Source organism: Lissotriton vulgaris, chromosome 2_1 (assembly GCF_964263255.1).
Source record: "Lissotriton vulgaris chromosome 2_1, aLisVul1.2, whole genome shotgun sequence".
Taxonomy (NCBI): Eukaryota; Metazoa; Chordata; class Amphibia; order Caudata; family Salamandridae; genus Lissotriton; species Lissotriton vulgaris.
In genome coordinates this window covers 32,807,716-32,831,385 of record NC_141687.1, presented here as the reverse complement: position 1 = coordinate 32,831,385, position 23,670 = coordinate 32,807,716, and the positions used below count along the sequence as shown (strand labels likewise).

The 23,670-nt window shown below is 46.3% G+C and overlaps 1 protein-coding gene across 1 annotated transcript in view; it reads right to left on the bottom strand.

The window, feature by feature from the left end:
* Nucleotides 1–23,670, bottom strand: part of DNAJB2 (DnaJ heat shock protein family (Hsp40) member B2) — a 245,720-nt gene that overhangs the window by 173,279 nt on the left and 48,771 nt on the right. Inside the window, exon 2 of the mRNA XM_086954386.1 lies at nt 20,498–20,594. Coding sequence (XP_086810512.1) covers nt 20,498–20,594 — 97 coding nt within the window. The remainder of the gene's footprint in view (nt 1–20,497; nt 20,595–23,670) is intronic.

Below are 23,670 nucleotides of genomic sequence, written 5' to 3'. Positions count from 1 at the left end.
ATCATCACATGGGCACACTGTTAAACAATCTTCCCAGCTATTTTTCGTCGGGAATGCCACCAATCTATGGAAAATGTTCAGTCTAAATCTTGTCAATAGAAAGCGCTCGAATTGTGACTGGACATATGTCAAATACGGCTCAATCTCTAGGGTGGACATAACCGCCATGGAATGTTGGACCGAGGGCTTCCTTGCCTCAGTACAAATTCGTAACTCTTCTACATGGCTCAATGCCCTTGTTTTTAGATCTTTTCTGGATATTTCATCAATTAATTCCGGAGCAGAGTAATATTTACCAAACCCTAGATCAGTGAGAACATTTTTCACGTACATGAGCCAATCAATTTTCCCGGCGTAATCCAATGACATACAGTCACTATCTGTTTAGAAAAAGAATTCTTTGTCGTGGTCCAGATGTGTCGCCAGAGCAGGAGCGGTTGTATTTTTGCCAAGTCCTCTATATGCGGAATTCCTAGCTCCATATGACAGGCAAAAGTAGATACACGTTTGGGCACCTCCAAAAGAAATCTTAAAAAGGTATTCTCTGCAACCTGTAGGGAATTAGTGTTTTTGTGTCCCCACAGTCCTGCCCCATGAAGTGCGGTAGATTGACACTTTGCTCTATAAATACGGAGCAATTCTACTGGAGGCCTCTTTCCTAACTTCTGAGAGAATTTTATAAGAGCAGCGATTGCTCGCAGCAACTGGTGCTTTCGGGCTTCTATGGCTGGTTTCCAATTTATTTTTTCATCCATCACAATACCAAGGTATGGATATTGGGCAGACACTTTAATCCTTTCACTATCAAGGAAGATACCTTTTCCCCCTTTTTCCCCTGGTTCTACCACCATAACGTATGTCTTTTTTATATTTATACGCAGGTCCAGGCTGCCCTTGAACCTTGCATACCTATCTAACGCCTTCTGCAGCTCACGCGGAGTGCGTGCCAGTATCACGGCGTCGTCCGCGTATAGAAGAGCGGGAACTGGTCGATTTCTTACTTGAGGAAGGTCCTGACACCCCCCTCAACATCTCCACCTCAAGCCCATTTGTATAGAGGGAGAAAAGAAAGGGAGTCAGGACACAGCCCTGCCTGACACCACGCTCCACCACGAACGAGTCGGATAGTTCCCCCTTACTCCAAAGCGTACCCTGGCAGAGGCTTTTGAATAAAGCTCTCTCAAAAAGGTTACAAGGGCAGGGTCCATACCCATCTTGGTGACAACGGACCATAGTTTCGAAGTGGGAAACACAGTCAAAAGCTGCGGACAGGTCAACATAGACCATGTACAACCTACCCCGCTTTGCTGAGACGTATTTCCCCATCATTAACGCCAGATTCAGGGCTTGCTCCGTTGTCCCAAAGCCCTCTCGAAAGCCAAACTGGATATCGGAAAGAATCTCACCATCTTCGGCCCACTCCTGTAGACGCTGGAGAACAACTCTGCCCAGGACTTTCCCCAGCGAATCCAGGAGCGAGATTGGACGATAGCAGGACACGTCCTGTCTGTCTCCTTTCTTAAAGCTAGGGACCATAGTAGATTGGGTCCAAGATTTAAGCAACCCACACTTCATAGCAGTGTCGAATACCCTTTTTTTAAAAAAATCCACTGGTACCCCGTCTGGGCCAGGGGCTTTCCCACTTTTACTTGCATTTACTGCATCAATGACCTTAGTTAATGCAAAAACTAATGGGATTGGCGGGGGATTTACCTGTTGGCTATTGCTATCACTCTCGCCTGCAAGGTCTACTTCTGGGTGTTTCCCAAAATTTTTTGAGAAGTAATTTACCCATGCTGGTTCCACGATATCCAACTCTACTGATGGTTGATTTTTATTGTCTACTAGGAACAGGGCTCTCACCACTTTCCAAAATGCCTCACTATTTTTATTCAAGGAACTTTCATGTAATTGGTCCCATAAGGCTTGTTTTAGTTCAAGTTTTCTTTCCTTGCAGGCTAAGCTATAGGACCTTCTTAGCGTCTTTATTTCCTCCTGGTTTCTGACTGTGTTTGATAGTGCTCTTTTTAAACTTTTATGGGCCAGTGTACATTTATGATTGAACCACCCTTTTTGTGTGTCCCTGTTCCCTTTCTGCCTTACGGTTAACGCTTTGTTCACATTTTCCAGAATTAGTCTAAAATTTTGCAGAACTTCCTCTTCCCCTGTGCCAGTGTCTAAACATTTCAATATGGCCGGGTATACAGCACATACCACTTTAGTTGTTAATTCGCCTGGATCTATCTTTCCCCACCCTAGGGCATAACCATTCATTTTAGATAGGTGTAGATTATTCTGGGCGAGAACGCTCATTATGAGCTGTGGTGAGAGCTGCCCCTGGTCCACGAATAGATCCACACCCAGGGCCCCATGATCACTTAAAGCGTTTACTAACACTCTAAACCTCTGGAGTTTATTTACCAAGGTAGTTGTGGCTAGGATGTAATCTATAGTCGAATCACACCCTCTCCCCAAGTAGGTTGGATCCAGTCGTCCAGAAGGCTTTTTTACCTCGTTTATTACCACTAGGCCTAGTTCGGATAAAATTTCATTTAAAGACTCTCCTACCATAGAGTGATTGAAGTGGACGATTTGCTCATCTTGTTTATCCGCCACCCCGCAAATGTTACTATTATTTCTAGAGCAGGGATACTGGTTGAAATCCCCCCCCCCCCAAATGATACTTGGTGAACCTGTGGCTTTCATTTGTTTTATCAATTTGGCAAGTTTCTGGCGGAGTACACCAAGTATTTTTACCACCTCACTTTCCATTAGATTATCATAAAAGTTTACCAGAAGGACAGTCTCCTTCTTCCCAAAGGAAAGGCTTAATAGTTGGTAATTTAATTCTAGTTGGAGGACCGTGACTTTCAGCCCCGGTATGGTATTTGCTATAAAAACAATCAAACCGCCATTTGTCCTGCCATAAGTAACCGCTTTTGCTGGGGAAAAGCAGGTTTTGTAACCCATCAAATGCAATTCTGCGGTAGCACAGGTCTCCTGTAGACAGATCACCTCATAGTGCTGGACATAATTTAGGGCACTTCCATCCTCAACCTTTGCGCGAAGTCCCGCAATGTTCCAAAACAAGAGTGGTAACATTTTACCTTTCTGGACGAGAGGTACCAATTCCCTTGGACTAGCCTCCTCCAAGGGAGAACTCTTAACTACCAATTACCCCTCATCCCTTGGGGAACCTACTTTACTGCATAATGTATTCCCTGAGTTAAGAGTTTCTCCTCCCTCTAAGGCCACCAGGTTATGGTTTACCAGATGGCTGTCACATGCTATCATTTTGTCATTTGACTCACCATCCACAATGACGGCACCCTGTATATCAGTGGTTGCTGACGGGGTTAGTTTTGATGGAATACCAACATCCCCAGTAATGGTCGGAGTAAGTCAATCCACTTCGTCTAATCCGTAAGGCATTGAAAAGTGATTAAAAGTGGGCAGGTTAAATCCCTGTTGTACTGGAAAGCTTTTATTTCTGAAACCCCCTATGTGACTGGGGCCAGCGTGGATAATTATGCAGATTTTGATAAGAAAATTGGTGCCCCACTTCTTTCTAATCAAAGGGGTTCCTTCTTACAGGATTCACTTTCGGGTAGGATGTTGGGTCTCATGGATAAAAGTAACTTACATAGTGCGTGAAGATGGAGTCCCCCCCTCTTGCCTCAATACCAATCACCAATGCATCTCACGGTTCTATGATCCTTAAAATTTACAATTATTACATCCCCCTTCCTATCTTTTGGTCGTGAACCCACCCAAATTGCACGCCTAACGGTTAGGATTTCTCCATTTACATGGGCAGGGAGTGGTCTATTTTGTTCTCACCAATGAATTGTTTTATTTTTTAGGGCATGGTGGTCTTCCCTTACTCCTTCTGCTAACTCGGGTACTCCTGCCATGATGATGGTAAAGGGAGCAGATTCTGGTGGTAGATCTACTCTTCTGATCGTAGATCTAGAAGACCGCTGTGGAGGCTGTTCCCCGTTCTCCTTCTCTGTCCTATTTTTAATGGATGGGATATTATTCTCAAGTTCCCTTTTCTCTCCATCCCTTTTGTCTCCAACAGCTGCAGTCTCCCTTTGTTTCACGTGGCCATTTACTGGTGGATTGGACTGTCCCTTAATGGGCACTGTTTTAGACGATTTGCCCACCACTTTTTGCCCAGTTGTAGTGCCAGTTTTCACATTTGAAGTACTAGTTGATGGTTGTTCTGTGATCAGGGTGCAAGTCACAGCGGGATTTCCAGTGTCAGTTTTAGCCTGCGCTTTTGCTATTTCGGCCAGAGTGACTGTATTTCCTCCTATTTGTTCACCTAGTTTGTCTAACTGTGCACTAATCATCCTCGTTCTCTCCAAGTAGGAGAGACTTCACCATAACCTCTAATTTAGACAGAAGTTCACCCTCAGGGTTGGAACCGTAGGACATCTCAGGAGGATTACAAGGGGAAGCTAAATTGTTAATCTCTAGTGGCTGTGAAAGTGCTAGGGCTATTGAAATAGGGTTGTTTTTTTTTGTATCTTAGCATGACACATCATTTGGGGTGAACCCCTTCTCTCCCTTTTCTTTCCTTTGATCTCTAATTGACCGCACTGACCTGTCGTTGGGGGGGGAGGCTATAGATAATTTTGATAGGTCCGTGGTGTCCGTCCCCGCTGAAGAATTCATAAGGGACACGTCACCACTGAGGCTAATCAATTCATCATCCTCATCCCCTATGAACGTTGGCGGATGCCCATCTCCTACTAGATTTACCAAAACCGGGGAAGGGGCATGCCCTATTTGTCCTAGGGAGGAGCGCTTTCCCGTTAGTAAGTCCAGGGAGAGACGCTTCTCTGTGTCAGCAATTTCTTTCTCTAGAACGATGGAAACTCGTTTAAAGAATTGGTCAATCGTGCCGGTTGCTACCCCATTTGAGGGTTTTAACAGTGATGTTACGACTTTTCCCCGTGTGGGAGGCCATAATAAAAAATAAAAAATAAATAAATAAAAAGGAAAAAACAGGGGATGCAAACAAGTTACAGATCACAGTGGAATGTATTAAATACAGACTTTATACAGCAGATGTTCAACTCGCAAAGTAGTGAGGGGCAGAAGTCTTACCAAAAAGGAAATGTAAGCAAATGTTCGGGGGGTGGCCCGTCCCGTCCTTAATCGTCCTTGGACGGCCTTAGATGGCCCGCCCTTGTACCGGGCGCTCCCGTGCAGCGGAGAGGATGGCCTGGTAATATAGGGGCAGGTGGTTGGTGGGGGGCGGGGCAAGCAGGGAGAGCGGCTCGGATCAGGCTAGCAGGGACTCCTGGGAGATGGAGTCCCTGGTCCTACCGCTCGCAGCCCTGCTGCTACACTTACACACCCCACAGCAGTCTCCAGGGACCCGACCCTTCCTCTTGTCCAAATTCCGTAAGGAGCGCACACAGCGAAGCGGGACCCGCGAAGCATGTCCGGCGAGAGGCAGCGCTTCAGGGAGAGCACACAAGCAGCAACAGAGGTCCCAAGGTAGGCAAAATTAAAGTCCCAAGCAGGTTTGGAAGGCAAAGGTTTTTAACGCAGTTGGTGGGGGGCGGGGCAAGCAGGGAAAGCGGCCCAGGTGTCTCGGATCAGGCTAGCAGGGACTCCTGGGAGATGGAGTCCCTGGTCCCACCGCTCGCAGCCCTGCTGCTACACTTACACACCCCACAGCAGTCTCCAGGGACCTGACCCATCCTCTTGTCCAAATTCCACAAGGAGCGCACACAGCGAAGCGGGACCCGCGAAGCGGGTCCGGCGAGATGCAGCACTTCAGGGAGAGCACACAAGCAGCAACAGAGGTCCCAAGGTAAGCAAAATTAAAGTCCCAAGCAGGTTTGGAAGGCAAAGGTTTTTAACGCCGTTGGTGGGGGGCGGGGCAAACAGGGAGAGCGGCCCAGGTGTCTCGGATCAGGCTAGCAGGGACTCCTGGGAGATGGAGTCCTTGGTCCCACCGCTCGCAGCCCTGCTGCTACACTTACACACCCCACAGCAGTCTCCCTGGACCTGACCCATCCTCTTGTCCAAATTCCACAAGGAGCGCACACAGCGAAGCGGGACCCGCGAAGCGGGTCCGGCGAGATGCAGCGCTTCAGGGAGAGCACACAAGCAGCAACAGAGGTCCCAAGCTCAGAGTCCCGGCAGGTAGGCAAAATTAAAGTCCATTCAGTAGTCTTCTAATATTCCCTGCAAACATTTCCGTAAGAGGTCGGCATCTCTCCAAGATTTCCTGAGGGTTACCAAACAATAACTAAAGTGCGTCACTGTGCACGTTTGACGCGGAAACCGCCCGGCAGAAAACAAACTGTTGCGGGTGACACGCTGCGTTGTATGAACAAGCATGGCCAAGCATGGGGAAATCATTTCGGTTAACAAAACACATCAAGCAGCAATAATTAATAAACATAGGGAGTATGCAAGGCATAACAAAGTGCATTGTGCCATAAATAAAATGTTAAAAGCACACCGATTACTCACAGCTGTCGCTTAGCCTGACTGCAGAATTAAACAAGCTGTGAGCGTTCAATTCCCGAAACCGGAAGTTCAGGAGCGTCACGCCTGTCGTGGGGCGGGACTCCCGCCTTCTGCGGGAAGCCCGCGCCCACAGAGTGGCTGGCCCAGAGGTGCAGTGGTGACGCGGGGCTCCCATGCCTGAGGGAGAGCCCCGCAGAGGCTGCAGAAGTCAGGAGTGGCGGCTGAGGCCGCCGATGCGGTGAGTAGGGCTTAGTTGTACTGGGCGGGTGTGTGTGTGCGCGCGTGGAGTGTATGCGCGCGCACGTGTGTCTCTGTGTGTGTGCGGCCTAAGTAACGCGAACCGAAAGCAGGGTGGGGTGTGGCTGTGTTACTGCATGCGAGAAGGGCATGAGGCTTGCAAGGGAGACAGGAGATGGGCACAGCGCTTAACTGTATGTGGTGAACGCGATCGTCCACAGATCCGATGGCCTGCAGGCTGCGCGTGCCCATCTCCTGTCACCCTTGCAAGCCCTTGAAAGCATAGGCGGAGACTATAGGTCTCGCTGGCGACAGCGCTTTGCGCTGCGTCGCCAGGTGCGAGACCTAATAAGTGTGGGCGCCTCTTCGTCCTTGTATCAACAGCAGGATAGAGTGAATTTCCTTTGGACCGTGGCGTTTACCTAAAGCACCCCATAAATCCAAACAATGCTAGTCGAGCTCCTAGGAACATGTGTGAGGGCTGCAGGGATTCTCCGAGTGCCTTGATTTACTTTCTAAGTGACTTGGGACAAGGGCGAAGAGGAGTGAGAGGGTGATACGGATTAGAGTGGGCCTTTATGGAGTAGGACAAGACCTGGAGGAAGGAGAAGAATCAGCGAGGGTGATACTACTGCTGTCTAGTCAGTTTATTATCATGTTGTTAAACTCCAACTATGAATGTTATAAAGGGCAATCATTCAAGATGTAGGTGGTGCATTTTAAGGACCATACAGGTGATGTATACATGCAAATAAGGGTTTAGACAGTAGACATTTATAGGATGAATTACTGTTCCTGGGTGTTATACAAAATGTCAATAACAGATATACTCTACAAGCCTCTGCCATCACCGGCCTGTCATTGGTGCAATGCTGCACTCGTTGTCTGACCAGGCACACACCAGGGTCATGGAGGATGCCGAGACCTAGAACAGCAGTCAATGAGTCAGACTGCCTTCCCATCTGCCACACCCTGGAACAGGGTACGCACATGAGAGGTTGTCTGTGACAGATCTGCAAGTCTGACTATAGGAGCTGGGAGTCTCCTCGCAGATGGCCCTCCAGCAGACAAGGACTCATCCGAGGGGCGGGTCTAGGCAGATGGCACAAGGTGACTCCAGGTAAGGGAACGTGCTGCACATCAACCCTGAGGAGACGGGGGACGCTCTATGCTGTTACTGAAGGGGGGAGTGCATCGCCCCACCACCACCACTGAGGAGTTGGTCCCACTGGCCTGGAACAGCGGCAGACAAGGAGCACCTCAAACCTGAAGCAGACACGAGCAACCGCCCGTATCAAAGGACCTGTGGAGCACCCCGCTGAGGCTGAGCTGTGAGAAAAGAGCCCAATCCCTTCTCAACCACCCCTCACCAACAGCTTGAGAAAAGAGCCCCACCCCTTCTCAACCAACCCTCACCAACATCTGGAGAAAAGAGGCTCTATGTCGTCTTGAGAAAGGTACAGTGGAAACAGTTCCTCCTTCACAAACGGGTAATTTCCTTGGTGGCCCGCCCCTCAGGGGGCCTTGACGTAGAGTATCGAGTATCAGCCCCAGCTGAGGGCAAACCAGCCGGAGGGAGGCATGCTTTCATAACCTTTGGCCTCCTTGTGGACAGCGAGGATAACTCATCTGTATCCCCTGCCCTTCCACCTACCAAGCAGTCCATTAGATGCTGCCAGGCTTTCATCAGGATGGCAGGGGTGAAGGGCTCACCAGGCACTTCTGTTCTTGTTGTATAGCTCTGGATCGAGTCATGCGCCTGGGAGCAGCTCTTGTGAACTGAAGATGGAGGCGCCATTTAACATTACAACAAAGGGAGAGGTAGGGAGATTCAAGGACACTCTCTCAGTCCCCGGTTAAATGCACTTAAACACAAAAAGAGAGGTCAGGTCAGTCTTAGAACTGCCACAAAACTGGAGCAAAGTTGAGAATAGTCACACACTCACTCAAGTTGAGTAGGAAGGCCCTCACACACCGACCTAGTCAGTGTCATGCTTCATCACTGGGCCCCACCAAAGAGGCCGAGTGCCTCTTTGGTGTGCTACGACGCCAGAAAGACTGCGGAGCTGGTTGTGTGAAAAGGGCGTGACGTGAGAGTTACTACAATTAAAAGTGCCTAAGAGGGTATCAAGAAAAATGTATTTTAATGAGTGATCCCTAAGACACAGGTGAAGAGTATTTATGTGTCTGAATTTACATGCCAAGGTTTTAGGATTGGTTAAATTCAGCTAAATACAATAAGTCAGTCAACATGTTTCTGCCATACGGGTGGTTTCAGTTTACCAAGGCATTCATCAGGACTATACCCCGGCAGTATGGACTGTCTAATCGTCCACCCTAACCTGGGGGCGTGAAAGTGAAAATAAAAAGGTGAAAAAAGTGCTTAAAAAAATTAGAAGAGCAGGGCGCTCATTCTAAAGAAAAAGAACTACAAATACAGGAGTGTCTCAGCACTTTAAAATAGGGCGCTACTTGCACCATGGGTCTCGGGAGGAGGGTTGGAGCGCACCTGGCACATCGCCCTCAGCGCTCGCAGCCCGCTCTAAACCTTCGTATCACCTCAAAACCAGACCCCGGCGCCATTTAACAGTCACTTGAGTTACTGTTTGCGTCACTGAACACCAATATGTAGCAGGCGGCACATCAGAGCCAGAAGCTCCACATCTTTAATTAGCTGTTCAACTGATCCCCCAAAAACATGACAATCAAGTGATACTTTTTAAAAATCTTTAATGTTTATAAAGCTTACAAAACAATACATCTATGTTTACTCCTGCCAAGAATTTTTTGTAACGTGTTCTTTCTTTGAATTCAGATACTTGTTGTATCCCTGCATTTATAGCAGAAAACTGAACACAGAAGGACCAAAATGCAACTACGTATAATGAAACGATAAACCAGCAAGATTTGTGGGCGTGATACGAAAGCATACATGGCTGTCTTCACTATATGCATTATAGGAGTAGGAAATCACAGAACATGAAATGCTGGCGATTGTCCGGTACCTCTTCTGTAAATATAAAATGCACTGCTGCTACTGTACTGTAAATGATGTGGATGAAAGAAGCTTGCACTGCTGCTACTGTACTGTAGTTGATGTGGATGAAAGAAGCTTGCACTGCTGCTACTGTACTGTAATTGATGTGGATGAAAGAAGCTTGCACTGCTGCTACTGTACTGTAATTGATGTGGATGAAAGAAGCTTGCACTGCTGCTACTGTACTGTAATTGATGTGGATGAAAGAAGCTTGCACTGCTGCTACTGTACTGTAATTGATGTGGATGAAAGAAGCTTGCACTGCTGCTATCTGTACTGTAATTGATGTGGATGAAAGAAGCTTGGACTGCTGCTATCTGTACAGTAATTGATGTGGATGAAAGAAGCTTGAACTGCTGCTGCCTGCATTGTAACTGTTATGTGAATGAAGAAGCTTGCACTGCTCCTACCCGCACTGTAACTGTTATGTGAATAAAGAAGCTTGCACTGCTGCTACCCACACTAACAGTACTTTATATGAGAGAAGCTTGCACTGCAGCTGTCAGCACTGTAACTGTTATGTGAATAAAGAAGCTTGCACTGCTGCTGCCTGCACTAACTATAATATATGAGAGAAGCTTGCACTGCTGCTACCCACACTAACTGTAATTTATATGAGAGAAGCTTGCACTGCTACTGCCTGCACTGTAACTGTTATGTGAATAAAGAAGCTTGCACTGCTGCTGCCTGCACTAACTATAATATATGAGAGAAGCTTGCACTGCTGCTACCCACACTAACTGTAATTTATATGAGAGAAGCTTGCACTGCTGCTGCCTGCCCTGTAACTGTTACATGAACGAAGAAGCTTGCACTGCTGCTACCCACACTAACAGTACTTTATATGAGAGAAGCTTGCACTGCTGCTGCCTGCCCTGTAACTGTTACGTGAATGAAGAAGCTTGCACTGCTGCTGCCCACACTAACTGTAATTTATAGGAGAGAAGCTTGCGCTGATGCTACCCGCACTGTAACTGTTATGTGAATGAAGAAGCTTGCACTGCTGCTACCTACACTATATGTAATTTATATGGGAGAAGCTTGCAAAGGTGCTGCCTGCACTGTAACTGTTATGTGAATGAAGAAGCTTGCACTGCTGCTACCTACACTATGTGTAATTTATATGAGAGACGCTTGCACATCTGCTGCCTGCACTGTAACTGTTATGTGAATGAAGAAGCGTGCACTGCTGCTGCCTACACTGTAACTGTTACATGAATAAAGAAGCTTGCAATGCTGCTACCCACATTAACTGTAATTTATATGAGAGAAGCTTGCAATGCTGCTACCCACACTAACTGTAATTTATATGAGAGAAGCTTGCAATGCTGCTACCCACACTAACTGTAATTTATATGAGACGCTTGCACTGCTGCTGCCTGCACTGTAACTGTTATGTGAATAAAGAAACTTGCACTGCTGCTGCCTGCACTGTAACGGTTATGTGAATGAAGAAGCTTGCACTGCTGCTGCCTGCACTGTAACTGTTATGTGAATGAAGAAGCTTGCACTGCTGCTGCCTGCACTGTAACTGTTATGTGAATGAAGAAGCTTGCACTGCTGCTACCCACACTAACTGTAATTTATATGAGAGAAGCTTGCAATGCTGCTACCCACACTAACTGTAATTTATATGAGAGAAGCTTGCAATGCTGCTACCCACACTAACTGTAATTTATATGAGACGCTTGCACTGCTGCTGCCTGCACTGTAACTGTTATGTGAATAAAGAAGCTTGCACTGCTGCTGCCTGCACTAACTATAATATATGAGAGAAGCTTGCACTGCTGCTACCCACACTAACCGTAATTTATATGAGAGAAGCTTGCACTGCTACTGCCTGCACTGTAACTGTTACGTGAATGAAGAAGCTTGCACTGCTGCTACCCACACTAACTGTAATTTATAGGAGAGAAGCTTGCGCTGATGCTACCCGCACTGTAACTGTTATGTGAAAGAAGAAGCTTGCACAGCTGCTACCTACACTATATGTAATTTATATGGGAGAAGCTTGCAAAGGTGCTGCCTGCACTGTAACTGTTATGTGAATGAAGAAGCTTGCACTGCTGCTACCTACACTATATGTAATTTATATGAGAGAAGCTTGCACTGCTGCTATCCACACTAACTGTAATTTATATGAGAGACGCTTGCACATCTGCTGCCTGCACTGTAACTGTTATGTGAATGAAGAAGCGTGCACTGCTGCTGCCTACACTGTAACTGTTACATGAATAAAGAAGCTTGCAATGCTGCTACCCACATTAACTGTAATTTATATGAGAGAAGCTTGCACTGCTGCTACCCACATTAACTGTAATTTATATAAGAGAAGCTTGCACTGCTGCTGCCCACACTAACTGTAACTTATATGAGAGAAGCTTGCACTGCTGCTACCCACACTAACTGTAATTTATATGAGAGAAGCTTGCACTGCTGCTACCCACACTAACTGTAATTTATATAAGAGAAACTTGCAATGCTGCTACCCACATTAACTGTAATTTATATGAGAGAAACTTGCACTGCTGCTACCCACACTAACTGTAATTTATATAAGAGAAGCTTGCACTGCTGCTACCCACACTAACTGTAATTTATATGAGAGAAGCTTGCAATGCTGCTACCCACACTAACTGTAATTTATATGAGACGCTTGCACATCTGCTGCCTGCACTGTAACTGTTATGTGAATGAAGAAGCGTGCACTGCTGCTGCCTACACTGTAACTGTTACATGAATAAAGAAGCTTGCAATGCTGCTACCCACATTAACTGTAATTTATATGAGAGAAGCTTGCACTGCTGCTACCCACACTAACTGTAATTTACATAAGAGAAGCTTGCACTGCTGCTGCCCACACTAACTGTAACTTATATGAGAGAAGCTTGCACTGCTGCTACCCACACTAACTGTAATTTATATGAGAGAAGCTTGCACTGCTGCTACCCACACTAACTGTAATTTATATAAGAGAAGCTTGCAATGCTGCTACCCACATTAACTGTAATTTATATGAGAGAAACTTGCACTGCTGTTGCCTGCACTGTAACGGTTATGTGAATGAAGAAGCTTGCACTGCTGCTACCCACACTAACTGTAATTTATATAAGAGAAGCTTGCACTGCTGCTACCCACACTAACTGTAATTTATATGAGAGAAGCTTGCAATGCTGCTACCCACACTAACTGTAATTTATATGAGACGCTTGCACATCTGCTGCCTGCACTGTAACTGTTATGTGAATGAAGAAGCTTGCACAGCTGCTACCCACACTAACTGTAATTTATATGAGACGCTGATAACAGATCCCGCTTATATCTCACAGCTAAGAACTCATCTTACTGAATTTATAGAAATTAACCAAGATTCTGCCATATGTAACAAAGTCTGGGACGCCTGTAAGGCAAGTATCAGGGGGTTTACGCAAGGATATGTGCTCAGACAAAATCTCGAACGTCAAAAACTTAATGAATCTCTGATCTTAAGTATCTCTGCTCAAGAAGCACAGCTGTCAACTGCACTACATCTTAATTTGCCAACAGCAGTAGAAATAGGCTTTAAATTAAATCAACTGAAATCAGAAATAAAAGCAAATATAGTATTAAAAAAAATAGTATTAACTTACACAAATATAAGATCGAACAATATGAGGGCGGGGATAAAATTGGAAAAATCTTGGCGTATAAAGCAGCGGAAGATAGAGCCAGTACTATAATTGCTAGCATTCGGGGGTGTGACACTCTACTACATGATCAACCTTATGACATACTGGAGCAATTTGCAGAGTTTTATAGGACCTTATATACTCCAGAATCCACTCCAAACGAAATTACAATACAGAATTACTTAGATGAGCTTCCTTTAGCCTTACTTAGCCAATCAGAATCAGATCTCATGTCGGAAAAAAATCACTGGACAAGAATTACGCCAAGCTATTATTGCTTTACCCTCCGGAAAGGCTTCAGGAGAAGACACAATCCCTCTAGAGATTTATAAAATTTGCTCAGAGGAACTCGCACCTCTGCTATTACGGGTAATGCAACTGATTGGGGAAACCGGTAAGGCACCCAAATCTTGGAACAGAGCCAAAATAATATTCTTTCTTAAAAAAGGCAAACCAAAACAGGAAAGAGGGTCATATAGACCCATCTCTATGATCAACACAGACGCAAAAATATTTGCAAAAATCTTAGCTACTAGACTGCCTCCCCTTATGCCCAAAATGGTTAACCCCCAGCAACACAGGTTTGTTACTGGGCGGGATACTACCACACACGTCAATATGGCTATTACAGCATTTGACGTGGCTGAGACTGAGTCCACCCCACTCGGTATGATACTACTGGATGCTGAGAAGGCTTTCGACCGGGTGGGGTGGGACTACTTGTGGCGTGTTATGACTAAAATGGGGTTTAATAGATACTTTTTAAAGTGGATAAAAGCGCTATATGATAACCCCTCAGCATGTATTAGCTATGGGGGACTGACCTCTACAGATTGTTTGATATTGCGGGGCACTCGCGAAGGCTGTCCTCTATCACCGTTATTATTTGCCCTTTCACTAGAACCATTTTTACACTCCCTTCAAACACAACCCAAAATCATACCGTTTAAATCTAATGAACAGGTGCTAAAAATAACAGCATATGCTGACGACATTGCTATATATTCTTCTGACATTATCCAGACCCTAGAAGGAATTAACATAGAGGCTCTTAAATTTGGCAAAGTATCTGGGTATAAATTAAACTCAAATAAAACACAAATCATAGCTAACTACTAACCAATAACAAATGTCCCTGAGATATGTAAGACCGCTACTTATTTAGGTGTTAAAATTACGTCGAAAATACGAGAAATAAACAATCTTAACTACAATGAATTAATTAAATATACCATCGCCACATTAAAAAAATGGCATAGATTACCTTTGAACATAATTGGCAGAATTAACCTCATTAAAATGAAGATACTTCCCAAATTCTTATACTTATTTCGTTCCATTCCACTTGCTCTAAATAACTCCTTTTTTAAACAGCTTGACGGGATTTTTAGTAGCTTCATTTGGGGATATAAAAAAGCCAGAAGATCGCTGAAGCTTCTTAAAAATAACACAGACAAAGGCAGCTTAAACTTTCCAGACGTTAAACTATACTTCTGGTCCTCATTTATTAGGCGCCTCCGATCTCTGCTATACATGGAAGATACTTTTCTTTTTCATGTATTTATGTTAAAATCTGAATCTAATATGTTTTTACAGCGAGTTAACGACCCCAATTACTACAAAAGGGTGAAATTCAAGACCGTCAAAGACATTATCAGGATATGGGATAACATTTTGGTCTACTGCAAAACGTCTTTTTATCATCCGAAACTACAGCTTTGGGACAACCCTGGTCTTCCGGGAATATTCAACGATGGAATGGCCCGTAGATGGTCAACTCATGGTATTAATACTTTGGGGGACCTATATGGCGCACAAGGGTTTCTAGACTTTCATACTCTACAAACCCTTTACAATTTGACGGACAATATGAGGTTCAAATATATACAAATACATGATTTCTTAATTAGAAAGAAGCAGCTATTTAATATCCTAGACTCTGATATTTGGAATTGTTTATACTCCACTAAAAACAAATCAGTGATAAGCGAGGCATACAAACATTTCTGTGCTGTTAAAATTGATGACTGTTTACAATTAGCTCAAAAATGGAGCAGTAAAACTGGTTTAAATATAACGTCTAAGCAAATCAGATGCTCTTTAGTTAACATCAACAATACTGTACGCTCATCTAGCTTAAGACTACTACAGTTTCGCACAGTTTGTATGCTATATTATACACCGGAGAAGATCTCAAAGTGGTCCCACAACAACACTCAAGGGGACCGCACCAAATGTCCCAAATGCCTTGCTTATGCAGCAGACCTAGAACATATGCTGTTCTCTTGCCCAATGCTAAAGGACTTTTGGGGGGAAATAATTAAAATTTTAGAAATCAAAAAGATATTTCTACCTACGCTTACCGCATCAACTGTACTACTTGATTTATATTCTACTTACCTATCCCAATCCGCTCTGATAATAATTCTTATGTCCTGTGCTAAACTTACATTGACTAGAGCTTGGATTTGTCCCAAACCTCCTAACATCTGGGAATGGTGGTCATTAGTTAACGAAACTCGCTCTATGGAACTTGGGTTAGCTAATCTCAGAGGAACACGCTCACGAAAAAAATTTGAGAAGATATGGGGCGACTTTATCGATGGCCCTGTGTCCGCTTAAATGCTTGCTTAAGTGTTTGCGTAAGTGGAGAAGAGGAGAAAGGAGATATACATGTTTTTTTTTTCTCCTCTTCCTTTTCTTCAGTCGACTATCATTTCACAGATGTACTGATATACCTTTTTTTTTTCTATGGCTTTGATAGTATCATTCATGTATGTACAGAATGAATTACTTTGAAATGCGTTCCAAGTGGAAAACTGATATCAGATTTTGTTAAGATCGTGCTATTTATACTTTGTATTCTATCTTATGTATTTTGTTATGTCTTTCTCATCAGCTTGCAAATAAAAAAAAAAAAAAAAAAAAAGAAAAGGTTGAAGGCATGATTGCCGAAATAAAGTTTATATTACAAAAAAAAAAAGAGACGCTTGTACCTCTGCTGCCTGCACTGTAACTGTTATGTGAAGGAAGAAGCTTACAATGCTGCTACCCACACTAACTGTAATTTATATGAGAGAAACTTGCACTGCTGCTACCTGAATTGTAACTGTTATGTGAATGAAGAAGCTTGCACTGCTGCTACCCACACTAATTCATATCAGAGAAGCGTGCACTGCTGCTACTTATACTATATGTAATTTATATGAGAGAAGTTTGCACTGCTGCTACCCACACTAACTGCAGTTTATATGAGAGAAGCTTACACTGCTGCTGCCCACACTAACTGCAATTTATATGAGAGCAGCTTACACTGCTGCTGCCCACACTAACTGTAATTTATATAAGAGAAGCTTGCACTGCTGCTGCCTGCACTAACTGTAATTTATGAGAGAAGCTTGCACTGCTGCTACCCACACTAATTGCAATTTATATGAGAGAAGCTTGCACTGCTGCTGCCTGCACTAACTGTAATTTATGAGAGAAGCTTGCACTGCTGCTACCCACACTAACTGCAATTTATATGAGAGAAGCTTGCACTGCTGCTGCCTGCACTAACTGTAATTTATATGAGAGAAGCTTACACTGCTGCTGCCCACACTAACTGTAATTTATATGAGAGAAGCTTGCACTGCTGCTGCCTGCACTAACTGTAATTTATATAAGAGAAGCTTGCACTGCTACTACCCACACTAACTGTAATTTATATGAGAGAAGCTTACACTGCTGCTGCCCACACTAACTGTAATTTATATGAGAGAAGCTTGCACTGCTGCTGCCTGCACTGTAACTGTAATTTATATGAGAGAAGCTTGCACTGCTACTACCCACACTACCTGTAATTTATATGAGAGAAGCTTACACTGCTGCTGCCCACACTAACTGTAATTTATATGAGACGCTTGCACTGCTGCTGCCTGCACTGTAACTGTTATGTGAAGAAAGAAGCTTGCACAGCTGCTACCTACACTATATGTAATTAATATGAGAGAAGCTTGCACTGCTGCTGCCTGCACTAACTGTAATTTATATGAGAGAAGCTTGCACTGCTTCTGCCTGCACTAACTAATTTATATGAGAGAAGCTTGCACTGCTGCTGCCTGCACTAACTGTAATTTATATGAGAGAAGCTTGCACTGCTGCTGCCTGCACTAACTGTAATTTATATGAGAGAAGCTTGCACTGCTGCTGCCTGCACTAACTGTAATTTATATGAGAGAAGCTTGCACTGCTGCTGCCTGCACTAACTGTAATTTATATGATAGAAGCTTGCACTGCTGCTACCCACACTAACTAAGTGGAGTGGTGTGGCTCACTGTGGAGTGGTGTGGCTCACTGGTTAGAGGCGGCAGACCCGGAAGCAGAGAATGGCCTGGGACCAGGGTTCAATTCCCGACGCGGCAGGGTCGTGGACCAGGGTCAACGGACTCAGTAATTCTCGCCTCTGTGCCGATTCTAACCAGGGATCACACTCGGCAACTCTGGGCATTAAGCTTGCCTCATCTCTACAACGGCCCCCCACAGACGCCGGGGATGCCTGGTTTCACCTTGGAGATACCCAGAAGGAACCATCTCACAGGGAAAGCCAGGACGGGTTCCCCAGCGGTCTTTAACGCCAGGACACCCCGAGATGGGGTAACAGTGCGCTTTACAAGTATCACCATTACATTTAACTGTAATTTATATAAGAGAAGCTTGCACTGCTACTACCCACACTAACTGTAATTTATATGAGAGACGCTTGCACTGCTGCTATCCACACTACCTGTAACTTATATGAGACGCTTGCACTGCTGCTGCCTGCACTGTAACTTATGTGAATGAAGAAGCTTGCACTGCTGCTGCCTGCACTAACTGTAATTTATATGAGAGAAGCTTGCACTGCTGCTGCCTGCACTGTAACTGTTATGTGAATGAAGAAGCTTGCACTTCTGCTACCCACACTAACTGTAATTTATATGAGAAGCTTGCACTGCTGCTACCCACACTAACTGTAATTTATATGAGAAGCTTGCACTGCTGCTACCCACACTAACTGTAATTTATATGAGAAGCTTGCACTGCTGCTGCCTGCACTGTAACTGTTATGTGAATAAAGAAGCTTGCACTGCTGCTGCCTGCACTAACTAATTTATATGAGAGAAGCTTGCACTGCTACTACCCACACTAACTGTAATTTATATGAGAGACGCTTGCACTGCTGCTATCCACACTACCTGTAACTTATATGAGACGCTTGCACTGCTGCTGCCTGCACTGTAACTTATGTGAATGAAGAAGCTTGCACTGCTGCTGCCTGCACTAACTGTAATTTATATGAGAGAAGCTTGCACTGCTGCTGCCTGCACTGTAACTGTTATGTGAATGAAGAAGCTTGCACTGCTGCTACCCACACTAACTGTAATTTATATGAGAAGCTTGCACTGCTGCTACCCACACTAACTGTAATTTATATGAGAAGCTTGCACTGCTGCTACCCACACTAACTGTAATTTATATGAGAAGCTTGCACTGCTGCTGCCTGCACTGTAACTGTTATGTGAATAAAGAAGCTTGCACTGCTGCTGCCTGCACTAACTAATTTATATGAGAGAAGCTTGCACTGCTACTACCCACACTAACTGTAATTTATATGAGAGACGCTTGCACTGCTGCTATCCACACTACCTGTAACTTATATGAGACGCTTGCACTGCTGCTGCCTGCACTGTAACTTATGTGAATGAAGAAGCTTGCACTGCTGCTGCCTGCACTAACTGTAATTTATATGAGAGAAGCTTGCACTGCTGCTGCCTGCACTGTAACTGTTATGTGAATGAAGAAGCTTGCACTGCTGCTACCCACACTAACTGTAATTTATATGAGAAGCTTGCACTGCTGCTACCCACACTAACTGTAATTTATATGAGAAGCTTGCACTGCTGCTACCCACACTAACTGTAATTTATATGAGAAGCTTGCACTGCTGCTGCCTGCACTGTAACTGTTATGTGAATAAAGAAGCTTGCACTGCTGCTGCCTGCACTAACTAATTTATATGAGAGAAGCTTGCACTGCTGCTGCCTGCACTGTAACTGTTATGTGAATGAAGAAGCTTGCACTGCTGCTGCCTGCACTGTAACTGTTATGTGAATGAAGAAGCTTGCACTGCTGCTACCCACACTAACTGTAATTTATATGAGATAAGCTTGCACTGCTGCTGCCTGCACTGTAACTGTTATGTGAATAAAGAAGCTTGCACTGCTGCTGCCTGCACTGTAACTGTTATGTGAATGAAGAAGCTTGCACTGCTGCTACCCACACTAACTGTAATTTATATGAGAGAAGCTTGCACTGCTGCTACCCGCACTGTAACTGTTATGTGAATGAAGCTTTCACTGCTGCTACCTACACTATATGTAATTTATATGAGAGAAGCTTGCACTGCTGCTACCCACACTATATGTAATTTATATGAGAGAAGCTTGCACTGCTACTGCCTGCACTGTAACTGTTATGTGAATAAAGAAGCTTGCACTGCTGCTACCCACACTAACTGTAATTTATATGAGAGAAGCTTGCACTGCTGCTACCCACACTAACTGTAATTTATATGAGAGAAGCTTGCACTGCTACTGCCTGCACTGTAACTGTTATGTGAATAAAGAAGCTTGCACTGCTGCTGCCTGCACTAACTAATTTATATGAGAGAAGCTTGCACTGCTGCTACCCGCACTAACTGTAATTTATATAAGAGAAGCTTGCACTGCTGCTGCCTGCACTGTAACTGTTATGTGAAGAAAGAAGCTTGCACAGCTGCTACCTACACTATATGTAATTTATATGAGAGAAGCTTGCACTGCTGCTGCCTGCACTGTAACTGCTAAGTGAATGAAGAAGCTTGCACTGCTGCTACCTACACTATATGTAATGTGGGGCGAGAGTCCAGGTATTGAACTCTCATCTCAGCCTTGTGTATTAGGACAGGAGAAGCCAAGTTAGCATTGAACGAAAAGCGGCAAAATGATTGGATGAAAAGCACATGAAGTCAGGCTTATGAAGAAAAAAAAGAATAACTCACGCTCGCTTGATATCCTCCTGGGTAGAATTCCTCGATACATTTAGGATGTCGTAGTAATCCACCATGGCGCTCGGTGATGGCGGCTGCCGCCGCGGATCTAGAGGGAGAAACAAAGAACATGAGAGACAAGATCAGCGGCCTTCTGTGAGGACAGTCCTGAGTTTGGAATACGGGAGCTTCGCCCTCGAAATCCCTCCCTAAGAGCAGTTCTGACGTTGGGTGAAGGGAGCAGTTACCAATTAGTATGGGTCTATGGTGCATGAACCTGTGAAAACAGGTCAGCAGACCCTTGGGAGAATGGGTCCAGCATGGAGCTTCCGTGCTGGGCACTTGGAGCCGATATCAGCAGTCACCAGGAAAATGGGTTTGGGGTGCATGAACCAATGAGTTGGGGAGCAAAGTGCTAGGGTCATCATCAACAACCCAAAGAAGGAATTGGTCTTGGAGCAGGAAGCTTGAGGTTGAGGTTGAGGTGCAGGGATATTGTAGCGGAGCTTAGAAGCTGATGGGTAAAATAGGTCTGGAGGTCAAGAACCAACCGGTCAAGGGAGACCAGATCTTGTCTCCAGAGAAACTGCATCTGGGCAGCAGGGGTTTGGGTGCAGGTGATCGCGGGGCGAGGAGGAGGTGATCACGGGGCAGCGTGGAGGAGGTGATCACGGGGCGGCGTGGAGGAGGTGATCACGGGGCGGCGGCGAGGAGGTGATCACGGGGCGGTGTGGAGGAGCAGATCACGGGGCGGCGTGGAGGAGCAGATCACGGGGCGGCGTGGAGGAGCAGATCACGGGGCGGCGTGGAGGAGCAGATCACGGGGCGGCGTGGAGGAGCAGATCACGGGGCGGCGTGGAGGAGCAGATCACGGGGCGGCGTGGAGGAGCAGATCACGGGGCGGCGTGGAGGAGCAGATCACGGGGCGGCGTGGAGGAGCAGATCACGGGGCGGCGTGGAGGAGCAGATCACGGGGCGGCGTGGAGGAGCAGATCACGGGGCGGCGTGGAGGAGCAGATCACGGGGCGGCGTGGAGGAGCAGATCACGGGGCGGCGTGGAGGAGCAGATCACGGGGCGGCCTGGAGGAGGTGATCACGGGGCGGCCTGGAGGAGGTGATCACGGGGCGGCCTGGAGGAGGTGATCACGGGGCGGCCTGGAGGAGGTGATCACGGGGCGGCCTGGAGGAGCTGATCACGGGGCGGCCTGGAGGAGCTGATCACGGGGCAGCGTGGAGGAGGTGATCACGGGGCAGCGTGGAGGAGGTGATCACGGGGCAGCGTGGAGGAGGTGATCACGGGGCAGCGTGGAGGATGTGATCACGGGGCAGCGTGGAGGAGGTGATCACGGGGCAGCGTGGAGGAGGTGATCACGGGGCAGCGTGGAGGAGGTGATCACGGGGCAGCGTGGAGGAGGTGATCACGGGGCAGCGAGGAGGAGGTGATCACGGGGCAGCGAGGAGGAGGTGATCACGGGGCAGCGAGGAGGAGGTGGTCACGGGGCGGCGTGGAGGAGGTGGTCACGGGGCGGAGTGGAGGAGGTGGTCACGGGGCGGCGAGGAGGTGATCACGGGGCGGCGTGGAGGAGCAGATCACAGGGCGGCGTGGAGGAGCAGATCACAGGGCGGCGTGGAGGAGGAGATCACGGGGCGGCGTGGAGGAGCAGATCACGGGGCGGCGTGGAGGAGCAGATCACGGGGCGGCGTGGAGGAGCAGATCACGGGGCAGCGTGGAGGAGGTGATCCGGGGCAGCGTGGAGGAGGTGATCACGGGGCAGCGTGGAGGAGGTGATCACGGGGCAGCGTGGAGGAGGTGATCACGGGGCAGCGTGGAGGAGGTGATCACGGGGCAGCGTGGAGGAGGTGATCACGGGGCAGCGTGGAGGAGGTGATCACAGGGCGTGGAGGAGGTGATTGCCTTGGATGAGAGACAAGAGAGGAGACAAGACAATGATTGTAACATTCTACGTGGTGATTGATCTGTGTGACAAACACCTTCATTTACAGTGACTGTGGAACTGTGAGCACGTGCCCAACACACGAAGGAAAAACATAAAGACAAGACTGACTACTATTCGCAATTTGGAGTAAATACGCACAATTGCACTAACAATGCAGCATTAACACTTTAAATATAAAAAACGCTACAATTGAGTCAATAACCAACCCCTGCTTTCTTTAAAATAGGAAAGAAACACTGTCATAATACACTCTTCACTTATACTCATGAGAAGGAAAAGTCACAGCATGAGACTGAAAATATAATAATGAAAAATGCCAAACTGCAATGCGGGCAGAATCCATCAGACGGTGGTGACTTGCAGTGAATCTTTCGTACTCGATGTTAAGAGCTTGGGAAGATTGTAAATTCATGATCAGTTGTTTAGTCTGGGTCCACCTGCGACCTTCCCTGCATCTGCCACAGGCTACTACGACAAATGATAGGGGCCGGCGATGAATTCTGCGGAGAAACTAATGCAATTCTAGAGCAGAGTTCTTCAATTCGTGGGGCGGCCCCCCACCCTCCGAGGGGCACGCACTCCACCCTAAACTCCTACTTTTGTTCGTCTTGCTGTCACGCCTTGCAAGTCTTCCCCCATTTCAAATGGGGTTTCTTTTTTTCGTGTAGAGCTCCGGTAACGGTGGGTTGGAGGGGGGCCCATGCTTGGAGGGGGGCCTATGCTTGGAGGGGGGCCCATGCTTTTGTTATGTTAAGAGCAGACGCATTAACCGTCTCAGGAGGGGGTTCATTGGTAGAGCTGAAATGCTTCAGCTGCAGTGGGAGGCAGGGAGTCTCTCTCCTCTGCTAAAACCCAAAGCAAAGGAACAGACAGTCGTGTTCTTTGCCTTCTATTTCATAGCAGAGGAGACTCCTCGCCTCCCACTGCAGCTGAAGCAGTTCAGCTCTGACAGTGCTTCATTTGTGAAATGAAACAGGGCCTAAAGATTTCCCAGAAGAAGGTGGTCATTGCTACCAAAGGTCGAGGTGGTGAATGCTAAGGCTGCGTTGTCTTGATTTCACCTCACGCCTCTCGTATTCACCACCAGAACTTCCTGCCTCTTTACCTTACACTTTCCCATTCATTTTCCTCCTGTTTAAAAGGTCGGGCCCAGCCAAAGACGGGTAAGAGATTGGCCACAGAGCTCATTCACCTGTAGGGTGAACTGGTGGCTCAGATGGGTGTTTA